Consider the following 21,506-nt stretch of genomic DNA (forward strand, 5'->3'; position numbering starts at 1 on the left):
CAGGCTGCACAAAGCACACGCACACAGCATCACTGAGACTCACTTTAACTCCGGGTGTGTAAGATAACAAGGCAATCCTCACGAAGGTCTCACGCTGCACAAAGCACATGTACACAGCGTCATTGAGACTCACTTGGATTCTGGGTGTGCACGATAACCAGGAAATCCTCATGAAGGTCTCAGGCTGCACAAAGCACACGCACACAGCGTCGCTGAGACTCACTTGCATTCCGGTGCACACGATAACAGGACAATCCTCACAACGGGCTCAGGCTGCAAAAAGCACACACAGCGTCGCTGATCCTCGCTTGTACTCCAGGTGCCCATGATCACAGGGCACTTCTTACGAGGGTCTCAGGTTGGAACAAGCACACACACACAGCGTCGCTGAGACTCTCCTGGAAACTTTTGTGTTCCTGAGTTTCCGCATCAGGGAGCCAGCTCACCTCGGGCCCTTGGGGATACGTTACTTCAGAACACAGCACAGCAAAGTCCTTTCAAGCAGGAGGACACAGCACACAGCAAATTCCCTTTAGCCTCTCCTTGGTTAAAACAGCAAACTGCAGGCCAGCCCCAGAACACACAGCAAGGGTCAGTCCTTTCCTTCAGTCTCTTCAGTTGTTCTTCCTTGGCAAAAGTTCATCATGACCATGAAGTAGCTTTAGTCGTGTTCAATCTTGATCAATCCATTTCTCCAAGGTTCAGGGGCTTCAGCTCTCATAGTTTTCCCCCTAAATGTCTTGGGAGTCTTTGTGTTCAGGGGGGCACTGAACCCTGTTCATGCCAGTTCTGGGTGCCTCCCTGTCAGTGACACCTTCTTCCTTTGATTAGTTGGGGTCTAATTTCTCAATCACTCAGCAGGAGATGGGACAATTGTTTTATGGCAGCAACCCAGGCCTCTTCACCTCGAGGGGATATTCCTCCCCCTACACTCCAGATGCAGGTCAGCCTGTTGCTGTCTCACCTCCTCCTCCCCTGGGTCAAGACATTCCCCAGATCCTAACACTTTCAAATCCAGACAGTTGATCCACAACCAGGCAGAGACACACAGGAATGTTAGAACACAAAAACCCAGCAACTTCTAAAAGAGTGGCTTCTAAACACACAATGCAAAAAACAACCTTATAAAATATGTGTTATTACATTGTGAGCTCAGGCACACTAAACTTTACCTCTCCATCTTAAGCCTTTGGGCAGATAGGCGGGAAAACATATTACAAAGCCTTCCCATTCTATCCTATGGGCAAGATGGCCTTTCAACAGTGAAAAATGAAATGGAGATAAATTCACAGTCAGGACATAGTACACACCTTAGTACATGTCCTACCTTTCACATGCACTGCACCCTGCCCAGGGGGTAACTTGGACCTGCCATAGGGGTGTCTGATGTGCATAGAAAGGGAAGGGTAAGGTCTGGCAAGTGGTTGCACTTGTCAGAACAACATGGCAGTTTAACAAACTGCGTGCAGGCACTGCAATGGCAAGCCTGAGTTCCCTCTTTAACTGGGTGGCACAATTAGTGCTTCAGGCCCACTAGTAGCATTTGCATTACCAGCCCTGGCCCACATAGTTCACTCTACTAAGGACTTTACTAGTAAGGCAAACATACCAATCATGGACAACCAATTACTATTACACTTTACACAGGGAGCACTGGAACTTTGCCATTGATTAGCAGTGGCAAAGTGTCCAATGCATCTATTTTGGCAACACATGTCAGAAAACAGTTCTAGGGGAAAGCAAAAAGTTTAAGGAACTTTAGCCAAAAAGAGCCAAGTCCAAAACTGATTATAGAGCAAGCCAGAGACCTGGAAGAAAAATGGCTGGAACTTCGAGTACCACCACATAGTTCTGGGGTGCCACCTTCAACTTCCAGCGAGTGCAGTCTTGTCTCATAGCAGCCAACATCACCATTTACCAGAACACTGGCAACGACATCAAAAGAAGGACCAGACCCAACCTCTACATTGTATTGGTTTCAATTGGCTCAAGTCCAGTGCAGTGGCAATGGCAAAACCGTTTGAGCAAGTGGCAGAAACAATGATAATCTTCATGATGTTCCAGGAGTATCTGGATGATCCAAAAGAGGTCTATGTGGATCATAATCCATTGATGTATTGTTATGGAAGATGTGGCAACAGCCAGAGCTCAGCAGGCTGGCAATAAACTATCTGGCTTGTCCTGTCACCAGTTTGTCTGCTGAACAGCTGGTGCGATCGTCACAGTGAGAAGGCCCAGTTTCTCGCCTTAAAATGTGGAGAGATTGACTATAATCAAAGTGAACCAACAATTTATACTATACAATTACACAGTTCCTGAAACTGCAGTACAGGAGGAGGAAGAGGGTGATTGGTCTGAAATTGAATCAAATGTGTTAGCTGACCAACGTCTAGATGAACCACCTGAGTTTGAGGATGAACTCTACTTCCCGGACTAAGTATGCCAGTGCCCCCATAAAACTTTTTAATTGTTTTCAAAAACTAAAAAAAATTAGCTAGAGGAACATTATTATTTTTGTGTTATATTTATACTGCCCCGCTTTTTTTATCAGTCACATATATGCTGCTGGATTGCAGTCGGACCAGTGTGCATTGACGAAGCCTCCACAATTCCTTCATGGCATTGGGGACAATGCCTGTCCCCCTTGTATGCCTATTGCCTAATGCTTAATCCTTTTTGCATTACTTAGCACTAGAAGGGCTGCCCCATAAAATTATTTATTACCTACAAGACTTCCTGCCAAAAACGAATCCAAATGTGTTGCCTGCATCAAAGATGATTGAATATCTATCTAAACTACCCATGCTTGGGTTGGATGAGGTAACTTCAACTATTGTAATGGTGAGTGACTGATTGCGTGAGTGACGATTCAAGTTGATTGATGATTAATGTTGTGGCAGACACTGAGGGAGGGCGTGCGTTGAACCGTAATATGGGAAATTTCTTGAGATGAATATTGATTTGCAGTGATTGGGGCTTGAGTAATGGGCACTCATTTTTTTTCCCTGTAGGTGATGATCAGCCCTTTCATACTTAGCCATATTTAGTTAATTGCAGTGTATTCTACTTTTTTCTGGTTCTTCAGAGACCAGAACAGTCAATTTAGTTAACAATCCAAACCTATGCAAAAAATTGCAATTCTGTTTCATTCTCTACTTGTTCTTCAACAGCAGTGCACTGCACTCCACATCTATCTTGCTAGGGTCATCATGATTCACGATGATGATGATGACTAGTCTGGGACAGCGTTACTCAGTCAGGACTGGAGGAGTATCATGGAAGGACTCAGGGAGGGAGCTGCAGGACTACCTCATCAATAGCTAGAAGCAAGAAGTTATTGAGTACACTATGACTTTAGTTGAAAGGTAAACCAAGAGTTTGAGGTCTAGCACTCAGCTGTGTGGAATAGAGAGAGGTGCATTTGTGAAATGCTGTTGTGTGTGTGTGTGTTGGGCTTGTCGAAAAAGTGATGCTCCGAGTACCCCTTTTATTTTTTTTGCGATGCGTCTGATTCTTCTTGATACACTACTCATGAAGCTTACCTTCATTTTGTCCTTCTTGACTCTAAAATACAGTTTCTCTTTTACATTCCGCAGGCCTTCTTCTAGTCTCCTTCAGGAATGAAAGGCAAAACCTAGCTCAGCTCAACAACACTACTGCTTACGTACTGAACCAGTGCTGACAGGCCCCAAAGAGTGGACATTCCTGAGGAGAATGGAGACACACCCAATTTTGCATTACCGTGTCATTTTTTGTTTATTACTATCATATTAACTAAGAGAAGTTTGTGGGTGAGTTCGCTCCCCAACATAGAAGACAGAACATTTAGATATATTGTAAATTGGGTCTCGGGGGCAGAAGGACTGTTTGCAATGCATGTATCTATACTCTGTCATACTCATTCCTTCGTCTCCTTCTAACAACAGATTGATGGCAAATGATGTGCTGCTGCTTATTACCCAAACGAATGTTGGCCTTGTTTTGTAGTGTTTATATTTGTCAAACCTTTCTCCAAATCCCATAACCCATCCATTCATCAAACCGCTAACCCTCTTCCCCAGAGCTGTGTGATTTATTGAGGTGTGGCTTAAATTACACCATCAATGGATCACACACTTGGTGGGGCAGATGTGGTGAAAGTAACACCAACTTACTGCAGCATCTTCTAAGTAGTAGCCCACACCAGCCCATTACCAACCTGCGCATTAGAAATGATCCATAATTTTTTAGATATAGAATGAAAAACATCAGTCATCAGCATCATCATTCAGGCATTGTACTGCCTAACCATAAACGCCTAACCTAAGCATGTCCACTCCTAACTTTGAGTCAATTTTTTGCAACTTGAGGATTTCCCAAATAATGCTGCTAGCTCCACATTAGCCAAAACTTACTAGTGTTTCTATTTTTTCTATTTTAGCACAATCAGGCTTCTTATTGTGTCATCACTTAGTACTCAGGTGGTGTCAATTCTTTGTAAATCTTTAATAAATATATGACCCACTTACTCAGTCATTCTACTTACATTTAGTTGCCTATGATACATAATCAATCAATCAGATAAATCCTACAATTGGAGCTCACCTGGGTGGAACTGGAAGTGAGACCTTGCTTGTTAAATTGTGATGCCTCCCCTGTTATTGTTTCATGTATATAGATGCGAGACACCTAGTATGGATGCCATTTAACTTAGTAAGAAATAAAATAGCTTCTACTGTTATTTATATAGATAGTTCAACATTTCGACACAATATAGGTCATTATGGCAGCATTCCCCATAATGTTCAAGATAGTTACAGAAGTATAAGCCTAGACTCTATAAGTATATGCTACACTCTCTCTTAAGTTACAAGCACATAAACAGGCTGAAGACAGCAGTGCACTACTTCAGGCATACCTTGAGATTAGAAAAAATTGTTTCCTTCTTTGCTTATTTACAAAGCAACCTACCCTCTATATCCAAACATACCCACCCCTCTCCCAAACAAAACTCATCCAAGCCACAAAACTAAAAATGTACAAGAAAGTCACTCATGTCCCAACTCCCTTCCCACCCTCTCCACCCAGCCCCAACAAACAACAAATCCCTCTTCCCGTAAAGAACATTTTTTTTAAAGGGCTAAAAGAGGGCATTATGGACGTCAGTACGGAACTGGTCGAGGCTCTGCTCCATTGAGATGAGCTGGCCCTTGATGGTGTCCAGCTGCTGCAGGATGCGGTGCAGCAATGGCCTGTTGCCATTGTGGTTGAGGGCAGCAGTTGGCTGGTGGCTACGCCGGCGATGGGAAGGCCTGGAAGCTGGAGGCTGAGGGGGACCAGCTGCAATGGGACCCAGCTGTTGTGCATTTATTTCCCTTCTTCTACTCTTCCAGGACCACCAGCCACTGGTATTCCTGCTGGATATGCTCCAGACTCTGCCGTAGCAAAGGGGCTGCTCTCTCCTGCCTGTTGGTTGGTCCAGCTGGAACGTTGTGAGGATTATCATTGGTTCTGCCACTTACTCAACCTGTTTTGCCATTGCCAATACACTGGACTTGAGCCAATTGAAACCAATACAATGCAGAGGTTGGGTCTGGTCCTTCTTTTGATGTTGTTGCCAGTGTTCTGGTTAATGGTGTTGGCTGCTATGAAACAAGACTGCCCTCGCTGGAAGTTGAAGGTGGCACCCCAGAACTGTGTGGTGGTACTCGAAGTTCCAGCTGTTTTTCTTCCAGTTCTCTCGCATGATTAAATGTGCTCATGCTAAGAATGGATTTCCCAATTCCGTAGGCTGGGATGGAAGAACTTAGGAAAAAATAAAGGAGTGAATTACTACGAGGTGACTGAGTGGGCGAATGCATTGAAAACATTGTAAATAATGCATTTACTAAAGCAGACACACATTACACAGCCAACACTGCAGTCACAAATTGATTGCCCCATAGCGCACTTGGGTCATAGTTGGCAAAAATGCCATGAGCGGAGAGGGGATATGATGAATGATAGGTAGGTGAGATCTGACTCACTTAACAAATACATCATGTCAAGGAAATAGAATAAAAGAATACAAATAAATAAATTATCCCTACTTAGAACCATAGCTTTGAATGATAGTGATAACCCTACATAAACCAAGTATGTAGAGTAGGTGAGCAGCAGCATGCTTCTCGTGAGAAGGAGAGCTGCTTTGCTTATTCATCCAAACAATCCAAATATTCATTCATCCTTTCAATTCTAATTCACCCATAGCCACCATGATTAAGCGTTTCTTTCTCCAAAATGTCCAATACATTAGCCACCCATTCAATACATAGCAACCCTTTGTTCAAACCATCCTTTTGCCCATCCACTATGTACCCTTTTACCCACCCACCCATTCACTTATATACCATTTCTTTTCTTTTAAGTTACCTCCCATTCTTTCATGTCTCCCTCAAGCCATCAAAGCTCATTATGTGAGATTTTGGTGCATTACACATAGAAGAGGCCATAATAATAACTCAACCACTGCTGTGGCTGGGAAAGCTGGAGGGGTTTCACTTCACCATCATTTTTGATGGTGACGAGCAAAGTCATGGCAATAGCTAGTGAGCAGAGTAATTGCACAAAATTATGTAACTTACCAGTGTCTATCCATGCTGCCGCTTCTCCCCTTCCAACTGACCCATCGCCGTCTCCTCCTGCAGCAGCACTAAAGTCAGTGTCACCGGTGTTCTGTGTGGCTAGAATAAAACATTACACCTAATTTAGATCCATGATAGGGAACCCCTAACACAACAGCAATGCAGCACTACAGCTCAGTTAGCACGTCAGTATCTTCCAATTATCACTCTGGGTATTTGATTGGTTGGTTCACAAACTTAGACAAGCCTTGGGTGGAATAATGGTCAATTAAAGACATATGGTGTTGGTTGGCAAATGCAATGGGAGAGGGAGCTCATACTTTTTGCTAGCCTTTCTGCACTGTCATGGGAAACTGCTGTAAACTGTAACAATAAATGAACGAGTCTGCAGCACACTACGTTGGGGGGGTCCATGATGAGAATGATCATGGATACTCTCTCATGAACTGAACGGTGTTAGAGATAGGCATAAGCAGAAGAGGAAAGTCTTCTCAACAAACATACAAGGTGATTTGGATTTAAAATACTAGCTTACTTGGACCTGCTATCTGAATCTTCATGAATCACGATAGACATCACCAACATTTCAATACTCCAAGACTCTACCTTAAGAAGACCACAACAATCATAAAATGACTTACTCAGATCAGCAGAGTCCGCTGCAGTGGCTCGGACGGTCGGCGCCGGCTGACCATCTTGTCTGGGATCCTCCGAATCATCCCTCTTCTTGCCTTTAGGTGCTGATAAAATATATTAAGATACATAAAAATAAATTAATGATTCTGTTAATAATCTCCACAAAATGTTTTATCAAAAGCAAATGCAGTCACTAAAACAGATCACCTATAGTTCTTCTAGTTTTGACTCCAGTCTATTAATTGTCGTTAAATCCATATTCCACATCTCCTTAACAAAAACTACATTTGGAACTAATGCATTGCAGTGAATGATATTTGATTCTATCTGTTACCATTACTCAACACTTTTGATGAGCCAACTCAGTCCCCCTTTTTTGCAATGCATAGTCACATACTTCACATCATCACTGTGAATTCAAATAAATACCTTGAAACTGTATGAGCTACATAAACAAAGTCACAGAGAGAACTATAGTGACAGGAAACAGAACAGTCTGAAATTGCTTCTTAATTTATCAGCCAAAACGAGCACATGATGAGAGCGATTAGGTAGCGGCACCTACCTAACAGAAACTAGAAACTGGATCACACAATAATATTCCAGCGTAAACTAAACATAACTTACGTCCGAGTATGAGCAGCATGCTATTTGGATGCATTGTAGAGTACAAACACAACAAATAATTAATACTCACCGAGCCCCGGAATATCGCTGCCTAGCAGGTCCTGTTTGCGGTCCAGAATTTCTGCCCACTGATGCTTCAGCTGATGGGCGGTGCGCCGAACATGGCTAGTGAGCGGCACACACCTGCACACCATTTCCCAGCACCGCCGATGCTCCCAAAGGGTGTACCTTCTACTGGCCTTCCGCCGGCTGCCAGAATAGAGGGGAGGTTGCACTGCACAAAAAAAGATAGTGCTGCCTCCTCCTCTTCTCCAAAGATCACCCGGGGCTGCACAACTGGGTGGTGTTGCCACCCGCAGGGAAGTTACCCTTCTGCCATGGCACTAGGTGGGGAAATTATAACTGAGAAGGAAAAGGAAGGGAAAGTAAAGAAGAAATATATAAGGAACGAATGGGAAATAAGTCAAAATGTCACAAAAACGCAAATAAAATTTACACAAAAACTTAAGATACACAAACACAAAGACACAAACTGTTATAAAAAATAACATTTAGGGGTAGAAAAGTAATAAAGGAGGAGGATTACAAAGATTAAGGATAGATTAAAATTTAGGGCCAGCACCATGGAAGAGAGCAGAAAAACAAGATGGCTACGCCCATACGGCCCGCGTGGTGATGTTTGCACACATTTAGAATGCGAGCACACTTCAGGACCATGTAGTGATGTTCATGCATGATTTTTTAGCACCTGGACGCACTCTGCGTTCCCAATGCGAACAGGCGCGTCGGCAAACTGAGCCTGAAAGCGGAACGCCACATAGCAGGTGAAGATTTTTTGGCGACTTCGCAGAATTTCACATAGTAGGACTCTGCAAGCTACACCCACTCCTAGTTTTTATGCAGATAGGCAGATGCCCCATTACAGCCCAACTCTAAATGACCCACTTAGTCTCTAATTTGAACTTACAACCCTGACTGCTCAGTTCCTCCCCTCTTTCTTGTTTTTGTTTTTCATCTCCCCACTTCTTGAGCTAATGTATCTACGTCCCTGTTCTTGTAATCCTTTTTCCTCTCCCCTCATTCCCTGGCACATTTACAGTTTAAAAAATTCAACAACGATGAGGGTAACACTTTGTATGCACTGGTGAGATATTTCTTTAACAGTCCAATCGAATCCTTATCAGTTTAGGCGCTCCACCTCCTATGGCCCACCGTTAAGACCAATAACGTGTCAAAAACAAAAATAGGAATGGAAGGAGCGTCTGATTCACATAGAATCACCAATTAAATATTGAGGTCCGTATCAGTTTCTTTCTTTTCAATTTCTTTATTCGCCAAAAATATTTCTCCACAATTCAAAGCAAGAAATTTCAGGGAGTCCAAGTCCAAATTCCAACAGAAATGTTCATTAATTCATAAATCCAATTCAACGATTATTTCATCCAGATTAGTTTAACACAAACAGAACAATCTTTGATTAAGCACAGCCTACGCGTTTCATCCTCCTTAGGACACCATCAGGGCTCATAATTTTATAGCTCATTCAGTTGAGAATGCTAAATCATCATTATCAAGAGGCCAATCCCATTCATAAGAAAACAAGCTACTTACCTGTAACTACAGTTATCCAGTATTGGTATCTTTCATAGATTCACATGCCTGAATCATTCCCCGTCGCCGAGGCGGGAGTCTCGGTAGATAAAAAAGTAGTGCCAAAAAATAATTAGTAGTAGTAGTAGTAGTAGGCCCAAAGAAGAAAGGCCCTAAGGCCTATATCTTAGAAGCCTATCTACTTCGTTATGTAAAATAACCCAAGAATTGGTAGCAACCAATCAGACATCAGCACCCTTCTAGAACCCTCTCAGCAGAGCCAGCTCTCCTCAGATTTTCCTATCACGAGTGGGAAGCTTATATCCCAAACATAGAGAACTGACTCTCCGGGGAGGAGGGTGGGTGCATGTGAATCTATGAAAGATACCAATACTGGATAACTGTAGTTACAGGTAAGTAACTTGTTTTCTTATCCAGTATTGGGGTATCTTTCATAGATTCACATGCCTGAATCAGAGTAGCAAGCAGTATGCCAAGCATACAGTCGTTTGCGGATGGTGGGAGACTATTGCTGTACACTCCAATTACGCCCGCAATTTGATAAGTAGAAAGCATAAGATGTTTTCTGTTAAAATCCAAACATGTATCTTACATACAGAAAAGACAATGTAGCTTAAAATATAGCAATTATAAACAGTAAATTGAAGAAACATATATATCTGACCTTAGTTTAAAAGATGCTGAAGGACGGCTTGTCCTACCGCTGTATCTTCCTGCAGAGTAGATTGCAGACAGTAGTGCTTTGTGAATGTGTGAACATTCCTCCACGTTGCAGCACGACAAATATTCTCCAAGGATACTCCTGCGAACAATGCAGTAGATGCTGCCATAGTTCTATTAGAATGCGCCTTGACCTTTCTTTGTAATGGTTTATTGGCTTTATCATGACAAAAATGAATTGTAGAAGCCAACCATCTGGCTATAGTCGCTTTAGTCACAGCAGACCCAAGTGTAGTTTGACCATAAGCTACAAGCAATTGATTGGACCGCCTGATGTCCTTAGTCCTTTGCAAGTAAAATTTCAGACAGCGTTTTATATCCAGTGAATGCAATGCTCGCTCAGATGGAGTGGCTGGATTTGGGAAGAAAACTTTTAGTTTCACTGGCTCATTTAAGTGGAACTGAGTCGGAACTTTAGGGATGAATCGTGGATTTGTCCTGAGAGTAACAAAGTCTTTAGAGAACTGCAAAAAGGGTTCTGAGATGGTGAACGCTTGAATCTCACTGACTCTTCGAGCCGATGTAAGAGCCAAAAGAATAGCCACCTTCCATGTTAAAAATTTTAGCTCAGTCTTGTGGATAGGTTCAAAAGGCCTTTTCATCAATTGAGCTAGAACTGTGTTCAACTCCCACTCTGGAGGAGGTGCACGAATTGGTGGAAAAACACGGAATAGCCCCTTCATAAATTGTTTTATTAATGAAGAGGAACAGAGTGAAGGCTTAGAAGTACTCTTCCTGAATCTTGATAGAGCCGCAAGATGAACTTTAATTGATGAGAATGCAAGCCCAGATTTGGCTAGGGATAACAAATAAGGAAGGATTTGCTCTACTGGAGCTTGTAAAGGATGGACATCCTTCCCCTCGCACCAATGACAAAATTGTTTCCACTTCAAACGATAAGTTTTTAAAGTACTTTGTGCGCGTGATTTAGATAGAATATCACGGCATTCCTGTGAAATGGTTAGATCTTTGTATTCTAGGAAATCAGGAGCCATGCGTGCAAGTGCAGCGACTGTGGATCTGGATGGAGTATTTGACCCCTTTCCCTTGTCAACATCGTCATCGTTGGTATTAGACGGATGGAGCTGTGAGCTAGAAGAAGCAGCTCCTGGAACCAATATTGCCTTGGCCAACGTGGTGCAATCAGGATGAGGCGGCAATGTTCCATCTTCACTTTGCGGATCACTTTCGCAATTAGTGGTATCGGAGGAAAAGCGTACGCACAAAGCCCTGACCATCTCATGGACAGGGCATTTCCTCTTGATCCCTGTTGAGGGAATCTGCTTGCGTAATAGCGGCATTTCCTGTTTTCCTTTGTAGCAAACAAATCCAGTGCCGGTTTGCCCCATGATTGAAAAATTTCGTCTAGTTGCTTCTGCTCTATCTCCCATTCGTGACAGCCTGCCAGAGATCTGCTTAGGTTGTCGGCCAACGTGTTGTGAAGGCCCCTGACGTGCTCCGCTCGTAAGGTTATCTTGTGTGTTGTAAGCCATTCCCATAATTCCTGAGCTTCCTGCGAAAGGGACAGCGACCTCGTTCCTCCCTGTTTGTTGACGTAATACATGCTGGTCGTGTTGTCCGTCCGGACCAGCACTGAGGCCCCTGCAATCCTTGGGAGGAACGCCTGAAGAGTGAGAAAAATGGCGCGAAGCTCCAGTCTGTTGATATGCTGTTGGCGGTATTCCTGGGACCATCGTCCCTGAATCTGTAGATCTTGGAGATGTCCTCCCCACCCCTCCATGGAGGCGTCTGTTGTTACCACGAATTCTGGAGGAGATGTTAGAAAAGAAAGACCCAGAGCCAGGTTTTCCATCTGTGACCACCAATGCAGAGAGACCATCATGTGAGGTGTTATCCTGATGGAGTAGTTGAACGACCCCACGGCCTGTTTCCATTGTAGATGTAACTGTTCCTGCAGAGGTCTCATTCGGAGCCGTGCTAAAGGTACAAGATTTATAGTTGATGAACACATCCCCAGAAGAGACGCAAACCTCCGGACAGAAACTGACTTTCTTCTTGCGATTGAAAGTGCTAGCTTTTGTAAACGAAGCTGACGTTCCTCTGACAAGAATGCCTTGCATTGTTTGGTGTCCAGCATTGCTCCCAGAAACTGAATCCTTTGAAGAGGGAGCAGTTGAGATTTGCTTTTGTTGAGAGTGAGGCCTAAGTTTGAGAATAGACCTAGGCATGCTGAAACTGCCTCTACGGTAGTCTGCTTCGAATGGCCTTTGAGCAGCCAGTCGTCCAGGTACGGGAATACTTGTATTCCCTGTGATCTTAGAGTCGCTGCTACTGGTGCAAGACACTTTGTAAAAATTCTTGGAGCAGATTTCAGCCCAAACGGAAGGACTTTGAACTGATAGTGGACGCCAGCCACTACAAATCGCAGGTACTTGCGATGCTTGGGAAGGATAGGAATGTGGAAGTACGCGTCCTCCAGGTCCAGAGAAGCCATAAAATCTCCTTTGTTCAGGCAGCTCAAAACTTCAGCCAGTGTAACCATCCGAAAACTCTGCTTCTTTAGAAATTTGTTGAGCTTGCGGAGATCCAGAATCGGGCGCCACTCCCCTGACTTTTTCTTTATGAGGAAAAATCGAGAATAGAACCCGGTTCCCTTCTGGGGCGAAGGAACCTTCTCTATTGCGTTCTTGCGGAGCATTATTAAAGCTTCTTTGAACAATAAGTGAAGACGAGGGGGAGGGGGACCCCTGGGCGGGGCAGTAGGAGGTTGTTTTAAGAACTCCAGGGTGTGACCGTGTCTGACTAGGTCGATGACCCAACGATCCGAGGTGATCTCCTCCCAATTGTGTGCAAAAGTTGTTATCTTTGCTCCCACTGGGAGGGAAGGAGGGATGACTGGCGTCCAGCGTAAATCATTGCTTCTTGTTGGCGTCGCGACCCTGATTGTTCGATCGCCTTCTTCCTCCCTGACGAGAGAAACTATTCGAGGAAGATTGCCTGTATGATGATCGTCCATAAGGCTGTCTATATTGAGACTGATATTGTCTGTTTTGCTGACTTTGATAATTTCCCCTTGATACAAAGCCTCGACCTCTTGCGCCACGGAAAGATCCCCGTTTGTATTGGAGAGCAGCTAGTGACCTAGCTGTATCCGTATCAGTCTTGATCGCTAGGAGGGCCTCGTCTATATGCTTCCCAAACAAGGATTCTCCATCATAGGCCATATCAATGATTTTGGCTTGAACCTCTGGCCTAAAAGATGTTGCTTTAAGCCATCCTTGACGCCTAAGAACTGCAGCCCCTGCAAGTTGCCTAAAGTTGGTATTTGCAATATCCAGAGCACAGTCTATGATCTCTGATGCGGCTCGTTCTCCCTCTTGAAGTATTTTCCTTGCCTCTTGTTGACGATCTTCAGGAATGAGGTCTATAAATTCAGAGAATTCTGACCACATCTGGCGGTCATAGCGACCAAGAATGGCCAAGGAGTTTGCAGCTTTGATAGAAGTTGCCGCCATCGTAGAGAACTTCTTGCCGATCAGATCCAATCTACGCCCTTCCCTATCCGGCGGCGTTGATATCGGCATAGCCGGATTTTTGGACTTTTGTTGAGCAGCCTGTGATATAACGGAATCTGGTCGGGGATGACCGATTAGACAGGAGGGCGTCTCTGGAGGAGCACGATATTTCTTATCAATACGAGGGAGGACCGCAGGTACAGAAGCAGGTGTCTTCATAATTTTTAACCCCTCATTCCAAATAAAATCGATGATGGGAATTGCCCTGGTAATTTTCCTTTGCTCCTCTTTAAAGTCATGGAGGAAACAATCCGTATGCTCCACAGTGACTGGTAGTTGAAACCTGACTGCTGCACGTTGCATTAAATTGTGAAAGCCACCTATATCCTCTGGAGGAGAATCCGATGGTTGCGGAATAGGTGGAGAAGGCATGGGAATAATGTAATCATCCCAAGGATCCAGATTGGTATCTTTATCCGGTACTTCACCTTCATCGATATCTTCCTCATCAGAGGAAATGGTATCATGGTGCGATTGTGTCCCCGAACCAGCAGGGTGAAGCGGCGAATTTGGAATGTCCGTGTGTGGCTCTTCCGTCGGTTGTAAATTAGGAAGAGGTTGTTGTGGAGGAAAGCGTTGGCGGTAATCCGCCAGCATGGCCTGAAGGTCCTGAATCAGTGTAGGCGGGAGGTGACTCGATTCTCTACGATCCCAATCCCTTGAGGGATGCCTGTAAACTGGTGCAGCAAGGCCTTCCTGGTACGCATGCTCATGGTAGTCATCCTCCTCATCCTCCTCTTGACACTTAATATGCAACTCCGAGGGGTGCCTAGCTATCCCGAAAGGACCCTCATCATCCTCCTCTTCAAAATCATCACCTTCCGTATATGAGTCCAGGATATGCGAAGGCAGCAAAGGAGAAATATTGCTGTAATCCTGTTTATGAAAAGTTTTTAGCTGAATATGCGTGTACGCAATAGGCGTAACATGGGTAGTTGGTGGAATCGCTTTAAGGAAACCTCTCGTCGACGGGCTTCCCCTCATCGACGGACTTGCTGTCTTTTGAGGCGTCGACGGGATTGTCATCGTCGACGGGATTGTCATCGTCGTCGACGGGAGCGTCATCGTCGACGAGGTATTCGCCGTCGACGGGATGTCATCGTCGACGAGGTCTTCGCCGTCGACGGAATAGTCGTCGTCGACGGGGTCTTCGCCGTCGACGAGATCGTCATCGTCGACGAGGTCTTCACCGTCGACGGAATAGTCGTCGTCGACGGGGTCTTCGTCGTCGACGGGGTCTTCGTCGTCGACGGGGTCTTTGACGTCGACGGGGTCTTCGTCGTCGACGGGGTCTTCGTCGTCGTCGACGGGGTCTTCGTCGTCGACGGGGTCTTCGTCGTCGTCGACGTGGTTTTCGCCGTCGACGGGGTTTTCGTCGTCGACGGGGTTTTCGTCGTCGATGTTGTCATCGACGATGTTGACAGAACTTCCTTCAAGCTCGACGTCGACGCAATTGTAGACGGAGTCATAGACGTCCTAGGAGACATGACAGGTGATGATATCGAAGTAGTGGAGACTGTAGCCGTCGACAGAGGAGCAGCAGAAGTCACAGAGATAGTATAAGATGATCCCACTGACAAAGTCTTAACCTGAGATTTACTCACGGTTTTTGTAGTTGAGGACTTCTTGGATCTGTCAGAGTCTTGTGACTTCTGTGAATGGTCAGAAGTTACATGAGAGGCCTTATGATGTTTTCTCCCTTCACTGGAAGAACTATCAATTGATCTAGCTCTCTTGCTAGATGTCGAGGCCCTGTCATCCTCCTCAGCCGAGGAAGATTTCAACCATAACAATACTCTTGCCTCTCTGTCCCTTAAGGTCTTAGGAGGGAAAGTCCGGCAAATTCTACAGTCCTTAGCAACATGCTTAGGATGTAGACAATAAATACACTCCTCATGCTGGTCGTCTACATGGACCCTCTTCTTATCACAGGTCCTGCAGGGTCTAAACAAAGCTTTTTTGTCAGACATGACTGAAGAAAAGAAGAAACTGAGTAGGCACTCAGGGAGACTCCCTTCCACACGACGTGCGGTGAAAATCTGAGGAGAGCTGGCTCTGCTGAGAGGGTTCTAGAAGGGTGCTGATGTCTGATTGGTTGCTACCAATTCTTGGGTTATTTTACATAACGAAGTAGATAGGCTTCTAAGATATAGGCCTTAGGGCCTTTTTTCTTTGGGCCTACTACTACTACTACTACTAATTATTTTTTGGCACTACTTTTTTATCAACCGAGACTCCCGCCTCGGCGACGGGGAATGATTCAGGCATGTGAATCTATGAAAGATACCCCAATACTGGATAAACCTCCCTTCCATATATCTGTTAATATATATACCATTAATCTTCCTACAGAAAATAATGAAGTTCTGTGTCACTGTTCAGACCTCTAATCACAGTTCTACACCTACTTATCCATCTGGCTTCTTGTTGCCTGATACTCAGTTCCCAATCTCCCCCTCTTTTTCTAGGAATGATCCTTTGAATACCATGGAACTTGATGTTATCCTGCATACTATGATTTTCTTTAATATGCTGATACAATGGTGATCTACCATCTTGATTAATGATAGTGCGTTTATGTTCCTGTATGCTTAATTTGAGCATTCTTTTTGTGCTGCCAATGTACACTTTCTTACATTCACATACAATAGCATAAATTACCCCAATACTGTTACAATTGATGAACTCCTTGACAACGGAACTTCGATTGGTGTTATATGAAAAATCCTTTATTCTGTTAATTCCTAAACCACAAGCACTACAAGCTCCACAAACATAAAATCCATTTGGAGGCATAGGTAGCCAACTAGAATCAGCTGTTTTCATGGGCTCTATATAGTTCCTGGTGACCATTTCTTTAATTGTCGGACTTCTTTAAAAAAAAAATTCAAATTAAGAATACAGGAACATAAACGTGCGATCGTTAATCAAGATGGTAGATCACCATTGTATCAGCATATTAAAGAAAATCATAGTATGCAGGATAACATCAAGTTCCATGGTATTCAAAGGATCTTTCCTAGAAAAAGAGGGGGAGATTGGGAACTAAGTATCAGGCAACAAGAAGCCAGATGGATAAGTAGGTGTAGAACTGTGACTAGAGGTCTGAACACTGACACAGAACTTCATTATTTTCTGTAGGAAGATTAATGGTACACATATTAACAGATATATGGAATGTTGGTTTATGAATGGGATTGGCCTCTAGATAATGATGATTTAGTATCCTCAACTGAATGAGCTATAAAATGATGAACCCTGATGATGTCCTAAGGAGGACGAAACGCGTAGGCTGTGCTTATTAAAAGATTGTTCTGTTTGTGTTAAACTAATCTGGATGAAATAATCGTTGAATTGGATTTATGAATTAATGAACATTTCTGTTGGAATTTGGACTTGGACACCCTAAAAGTTTTTGCTTTGAATTGTGGAGAAATATTTTTGTCCAATAAAGAAATTGAAAAGAAAGAAACTGATACGGACTTCAATATTTGATTGGTGATTCTATGTGAATCAGACGCTTCTTCCATTACTATTTTCACATTTACAGATTCCCTTTCTAGCTTTCTCCCTAACCAAACAATTACTCTTTTCCCTGTCTTTCCTTCTTTCTCACTTGCTCTTATTTTGCATTCACTTTTCTCTCTCTCTCTCTCTCTCTCTCTCTCTCTCTCTTTCATGCTCTTTCTTTTATTACTTCCCACACTCATCATCTCCCCATCTCCCTTTATCTTTCTCTTTCAATCGTTTCTTCAATGATGTATGTCTTTCCATCACTCTCTTCCTCTCACGCGTCTTTCTCACCCTCTTACAAACACGGACTCTCTTGTGCTCTCTTTTTTCTGTCTTTCTCATCCAATCTCTCTATCACTCTCATTCTCCTACTTTTCTATCTCTCTACTCCCAGGCTAGCAGTCTCTCTCTATTCCTCCCTGTCTTTTCTCAATTTAGCTCAATCCCCCAAATCACTCATTTTCACAATGTCTGTCTTTCTACCCCAATTTCCCTGTCTTTCTCCCTATGTTCCAAATTCAGCCTATTCCCCTTTTTTCGGTCCCCAATTTCTTTCTGCATCTCACCTTTTGTCTCCCGTTATTCTCTCTGATATAGTACATAAGGTACCAAATCTCATGCCTTATCTATCTGCTTACCTAGAGGAATGAGGCCTAAGCAAGTCAGTGAATTACAGTGAAAACTGTGCTTATTTTGGCTGAGAGGAGTCCTGGGGCGGTAAAGAGGAGGAAAGATGTTAATACCTTGCTGGGACGGTGTTGTCATGTCCATCCACTTCATAACTTGTTCTTTTCCCAGTAAAAAGCGGCGACTGCAGCCACAAGGCAGTAAGTATGGGATCTGCAAAGCCTCATAAGAAGGGGTGGGCATAACTCATTTAATTCTGTGTAGCGTAATCATGTGGAATTACCCAGGAATTCCGTAAGATTATGTAGGATTATGAAAGAAGAGTAATTCTGCATGTAGCACCATTTCTTATCGCACAAATACACCCTAACTTCCAAAATGGACTTAGCGCTGAGAAATATCGCTAAATGCCACTGAACACAAAAAGTAAGCACAAGCACCTTCTCACTGAATGTGCTATTGGAGTAGAATTTACCCCAATTTACTCCTGACATTTATTGCTATTTTCTAAGCGCCCAATGCACTCTTGCATCCAAAATGGATGCAAGAATGAATTTTGTGCTAAGAAACAATGCTAAATGCTGCAGAACACAAATAGCAAGCATGAGCTGTCCCCTGCGATAGCTAAATGTGACCTTGCAGTAGAAATGTTATCCTGCAAACTAAGTGATGATTTGTAAGTGTATATTTATTGGTAATTCCACATCAAAGAGTAAAGCAGAATTACCATTATTACTCTGATTACTCCGCCGCAATCGAAATTCCGCACAGACATACTCATATGATGCAGAAAGAAGAGGTCTCCGGGTCCACAAATGGTCCCAACTGTGCAATCCTGCAAAGATAAGCAGATAAGCTGCTTTGTGGTGTTAGGGGGCATTTCAAATTGCAAAGGTATTTCCTCCATGACATTGTAAAGTTTTTGGGAGGTCTTTGTGTTTCCCTCTGTCACTCAAACACAAAAGCAACCTCTCAGCCATGTCATCATTGCCTGTTGTGTGTGTCTTTGCGCTGCAAAGGGAAAGATCTTCCTGCTGCACATATCCTCTTTTTTAATGACTTCGCTTTTTTAATTTGTAAGCTTCTTAATTACCATATCTGGTAGGCATTATTTAAAAACTGAAGTTGTGAACCATCAGGCTTTGCAACTTTCAACATCCCTAGTTATTAGAAGCCTGGGTAATGTATTGCCCTGCCTGTAACTTATTCACTCTGTACCAGGAATGGCAATGCAATATAACAACCAGTAGGAGGTGCAAGTGGCACACAGACAATGATATTGCCAAGTCTCCAGGGTCCAGCATTCATAGAAACCACTTTATAGCAGAAATCTGGTTCACTACATTGATTATGTATCACTTGTTTCTCTGGTAGGAACCCATGTAGTCTTGGCTGCTCCCTGAAGCTGGCGCTTAGGCACAACACATCCTCTCCATTGTGAGGAGCTCCACAACAAATACTGGCTGAGCTCTGAGAAACACTTCTCCTAAGACCTTTGTTTCATTATTGGATCCACAACACCCAGTAACATGGCTTCCATCCTGATACATGTGTATCCAACGGGGAACTCGAAACAAACATGAAGAAGACGTACGCTCATTTGACTGATTTTCTTGTCACCCCTTTACTCCCATACAGTGCCATTAGGATGGTGACCCCATGCCCGTGAACCGTCTAGCTACTAGTACAGCTCTAGCGCTACCAGCGATCCCGGATTAACAGCTGCTACTCAGGCTACTTCAATTCACAGTTGTGTTTCAGTCTCTATGCTTCTGAGTACAAACTCAAGGTTGTTTTGCAGCACCTGAGGTTTCACCAGTCTAACTACAAAAATGTTAGACTAAATTTTGATTTTACATTTTAATACTTTGATTAGATTGTTATTTGAGCCTCATATCGATACAAATAAATTAACATACAAATGTCCAAAAATATTATCAAGAAATAAAAAAAATAAAGTACATTAGTCCGTTCCTTTTTGTCCGCCAAAGACCACTTGGTGTAGCTTGCTGTGATGTCGTCAGGGAGCAAAGGTTTTTGCGATGTTAAGTCTTGCCCCTTTGAGTTTAATGAGATATGACCATTATTGTCCATGCCAACATGCTGCAACAGAAAACAAAGGGCATGTAATAACATTTGGTGAATGGCATACAAATGCCTGGGAGGGTATTGATCTGCCGTACCTGTGTAAATCATCTATCATATTTTGAGATTCCCAGCATGCGGACACATGCTTTTCCTCTACAGTGCTCCAGATGACAGTGTGAGAGCCAGTGAGCCACGTTTGGGAGAAAGCCCCCACCAGCAGGCCCAACAGTCCTTGGCGGTATTGTGGGACTGCTGTCACAAATGTGGTAAACTAGAAATATAACTCCCATACCTGTGGTATATTGTCAAGCCCCACTTTTAAAAAAATGTCCATGTAATATAGGTGTTTTCTCCTTGTATATCAAGTACAACTTGAGACTTTTCTGTGCAAAAAGGTTTACAAGGCTGTCTTACCCACAAGGACCAGCACTGGAAATAGTACCTAGGCAGCAGCCATAAATCAGGTGGGGGATCTGATACCATTGCTGGCGGCATCATGTCCACAGCTTCAGTCTTCCCCATTGTGTAGCCAGTGGTGGACCCCCACCCGGAACACTCTTTTCACCCATGCTCAAAAGGAGGCTGGAGAATACAGAGAATTGTGGGGTGGACATCACCATTTTTAGATGGAAGTCGTGTTACCACCTTCATCTTAATCAGGCCGTGAAGGTGAGTTTCCAACAGCGGTATGGATTCTTCATGAGCAAACATTCTCATGTCCCAGTGAAGAAAGGAAGCTAACAATGCAATGGTTGTGTCCCTGCACCACAGCCGGACCCAGGGTTACATTGCGTATTTACATCACATGCATCAGTCATAGCGGATCATTAGGTTAATTGTAATTTTATTTATTTTTTTAATGTTTGCATTTATTGAAACAAAAAGAAACCAATAAAAAAGTATGCTGTTTTGGGCAGCTTCCACTATAGCTGTCATTCACGCTGTGGAAACATGAACATTAGGAAAATAATGTTACACACCTCGCTGAAAAGTTCACCAGACAATAAGACTGCACTTGTTCTGATTCAGCTGCTGTTACTGCCGCAGGTCTGCAAAACAAAAGACGGAATTAAACAGCAGCATTCTCTCCACTGGATAATGATACAGAACTATCAGGTTTCAGGTTTCATATGTCTTTATTTCGACTTAATATCATAAAAGACGGTACACACAAGGACAATAATATATACATACATTACATTACATTAAAACATTAAAACCCGCCTATATTCAGCATTTAAAAAATCATTAAACAAAATATTATAGACTTGATATATGAAGAACCCTTATATTACAACAAAACAAAACAATCAGGCTACCTGGAAATGTCTGGCTCTAATGACCCAAGCCCACCCAAGGAACTTTGCAACACCTACTACCACAGTCTCCGAGGTATTGGTTTGCAGAGTCCACAAGGCCTCTGAACTCCTTCTCAATTTCAGCATTTGACAGATGGGCCTAATCCATCTATGCCTAGGGGCATGATAGGCAGGGCATGCAAAAAAGAAGTGCCCCACACTCTCCTTGTGGTCACTACACCAAGGAC

At 43.5% G+C, this 21,506-nt stretch overlaps 1 protein-coding gene across 2 annotated transcripts in view; it reads right to left on the reverse strand.

Annotated features, from left to right (window-relative positions):
* The window catches only part of LOC146857253 (uromodulin-like), a 106,051-nt gene that overhangs the window by 51,075 nt on the left and 33,470 nt on the right, over window positions 1-21,506 (reverse strand). The window contains exons 8-9 of one of the 2 annotated variants that reach the window (XM_085647758.1): window positions 20,941-21,009; window positions 19,767-19,975 (exon numbers count right to left, since the gene is read on the reverse strand). In XM_085647758.1, coding sequence (XP_085503884.1) covers window positions 20,986-21,009 — 24 coding nt within the window. In that variant the 3' untranslated portion in view covers window positions 19,767-19,975; window positions 20,941-20,985. Of the gene's footprint in view, window positions 1-19,766; window positions 19,976-20,940; window positions 21,010-21,506 lie in introns of those variants that run through there. The other variant, XM_085647759.1, reaches the window with a different exon arrangement.

The sequence above is a fragment of the Triturus cristatus genome, chromosome 3_2 (genome assembly GCF_964204655.1).
Source record: "Triturus cristatus chromosome 3_2, aTriCri1.1, whole genome shotgun sequence".
In the NCBI taxonomy this organism is placed as follows: domain Eukaryota; kingdom Metazoa; phylum Chordata; class Amphibia; order Caudata; family Salamandridae; genus Triturus; species Triturus cristatus.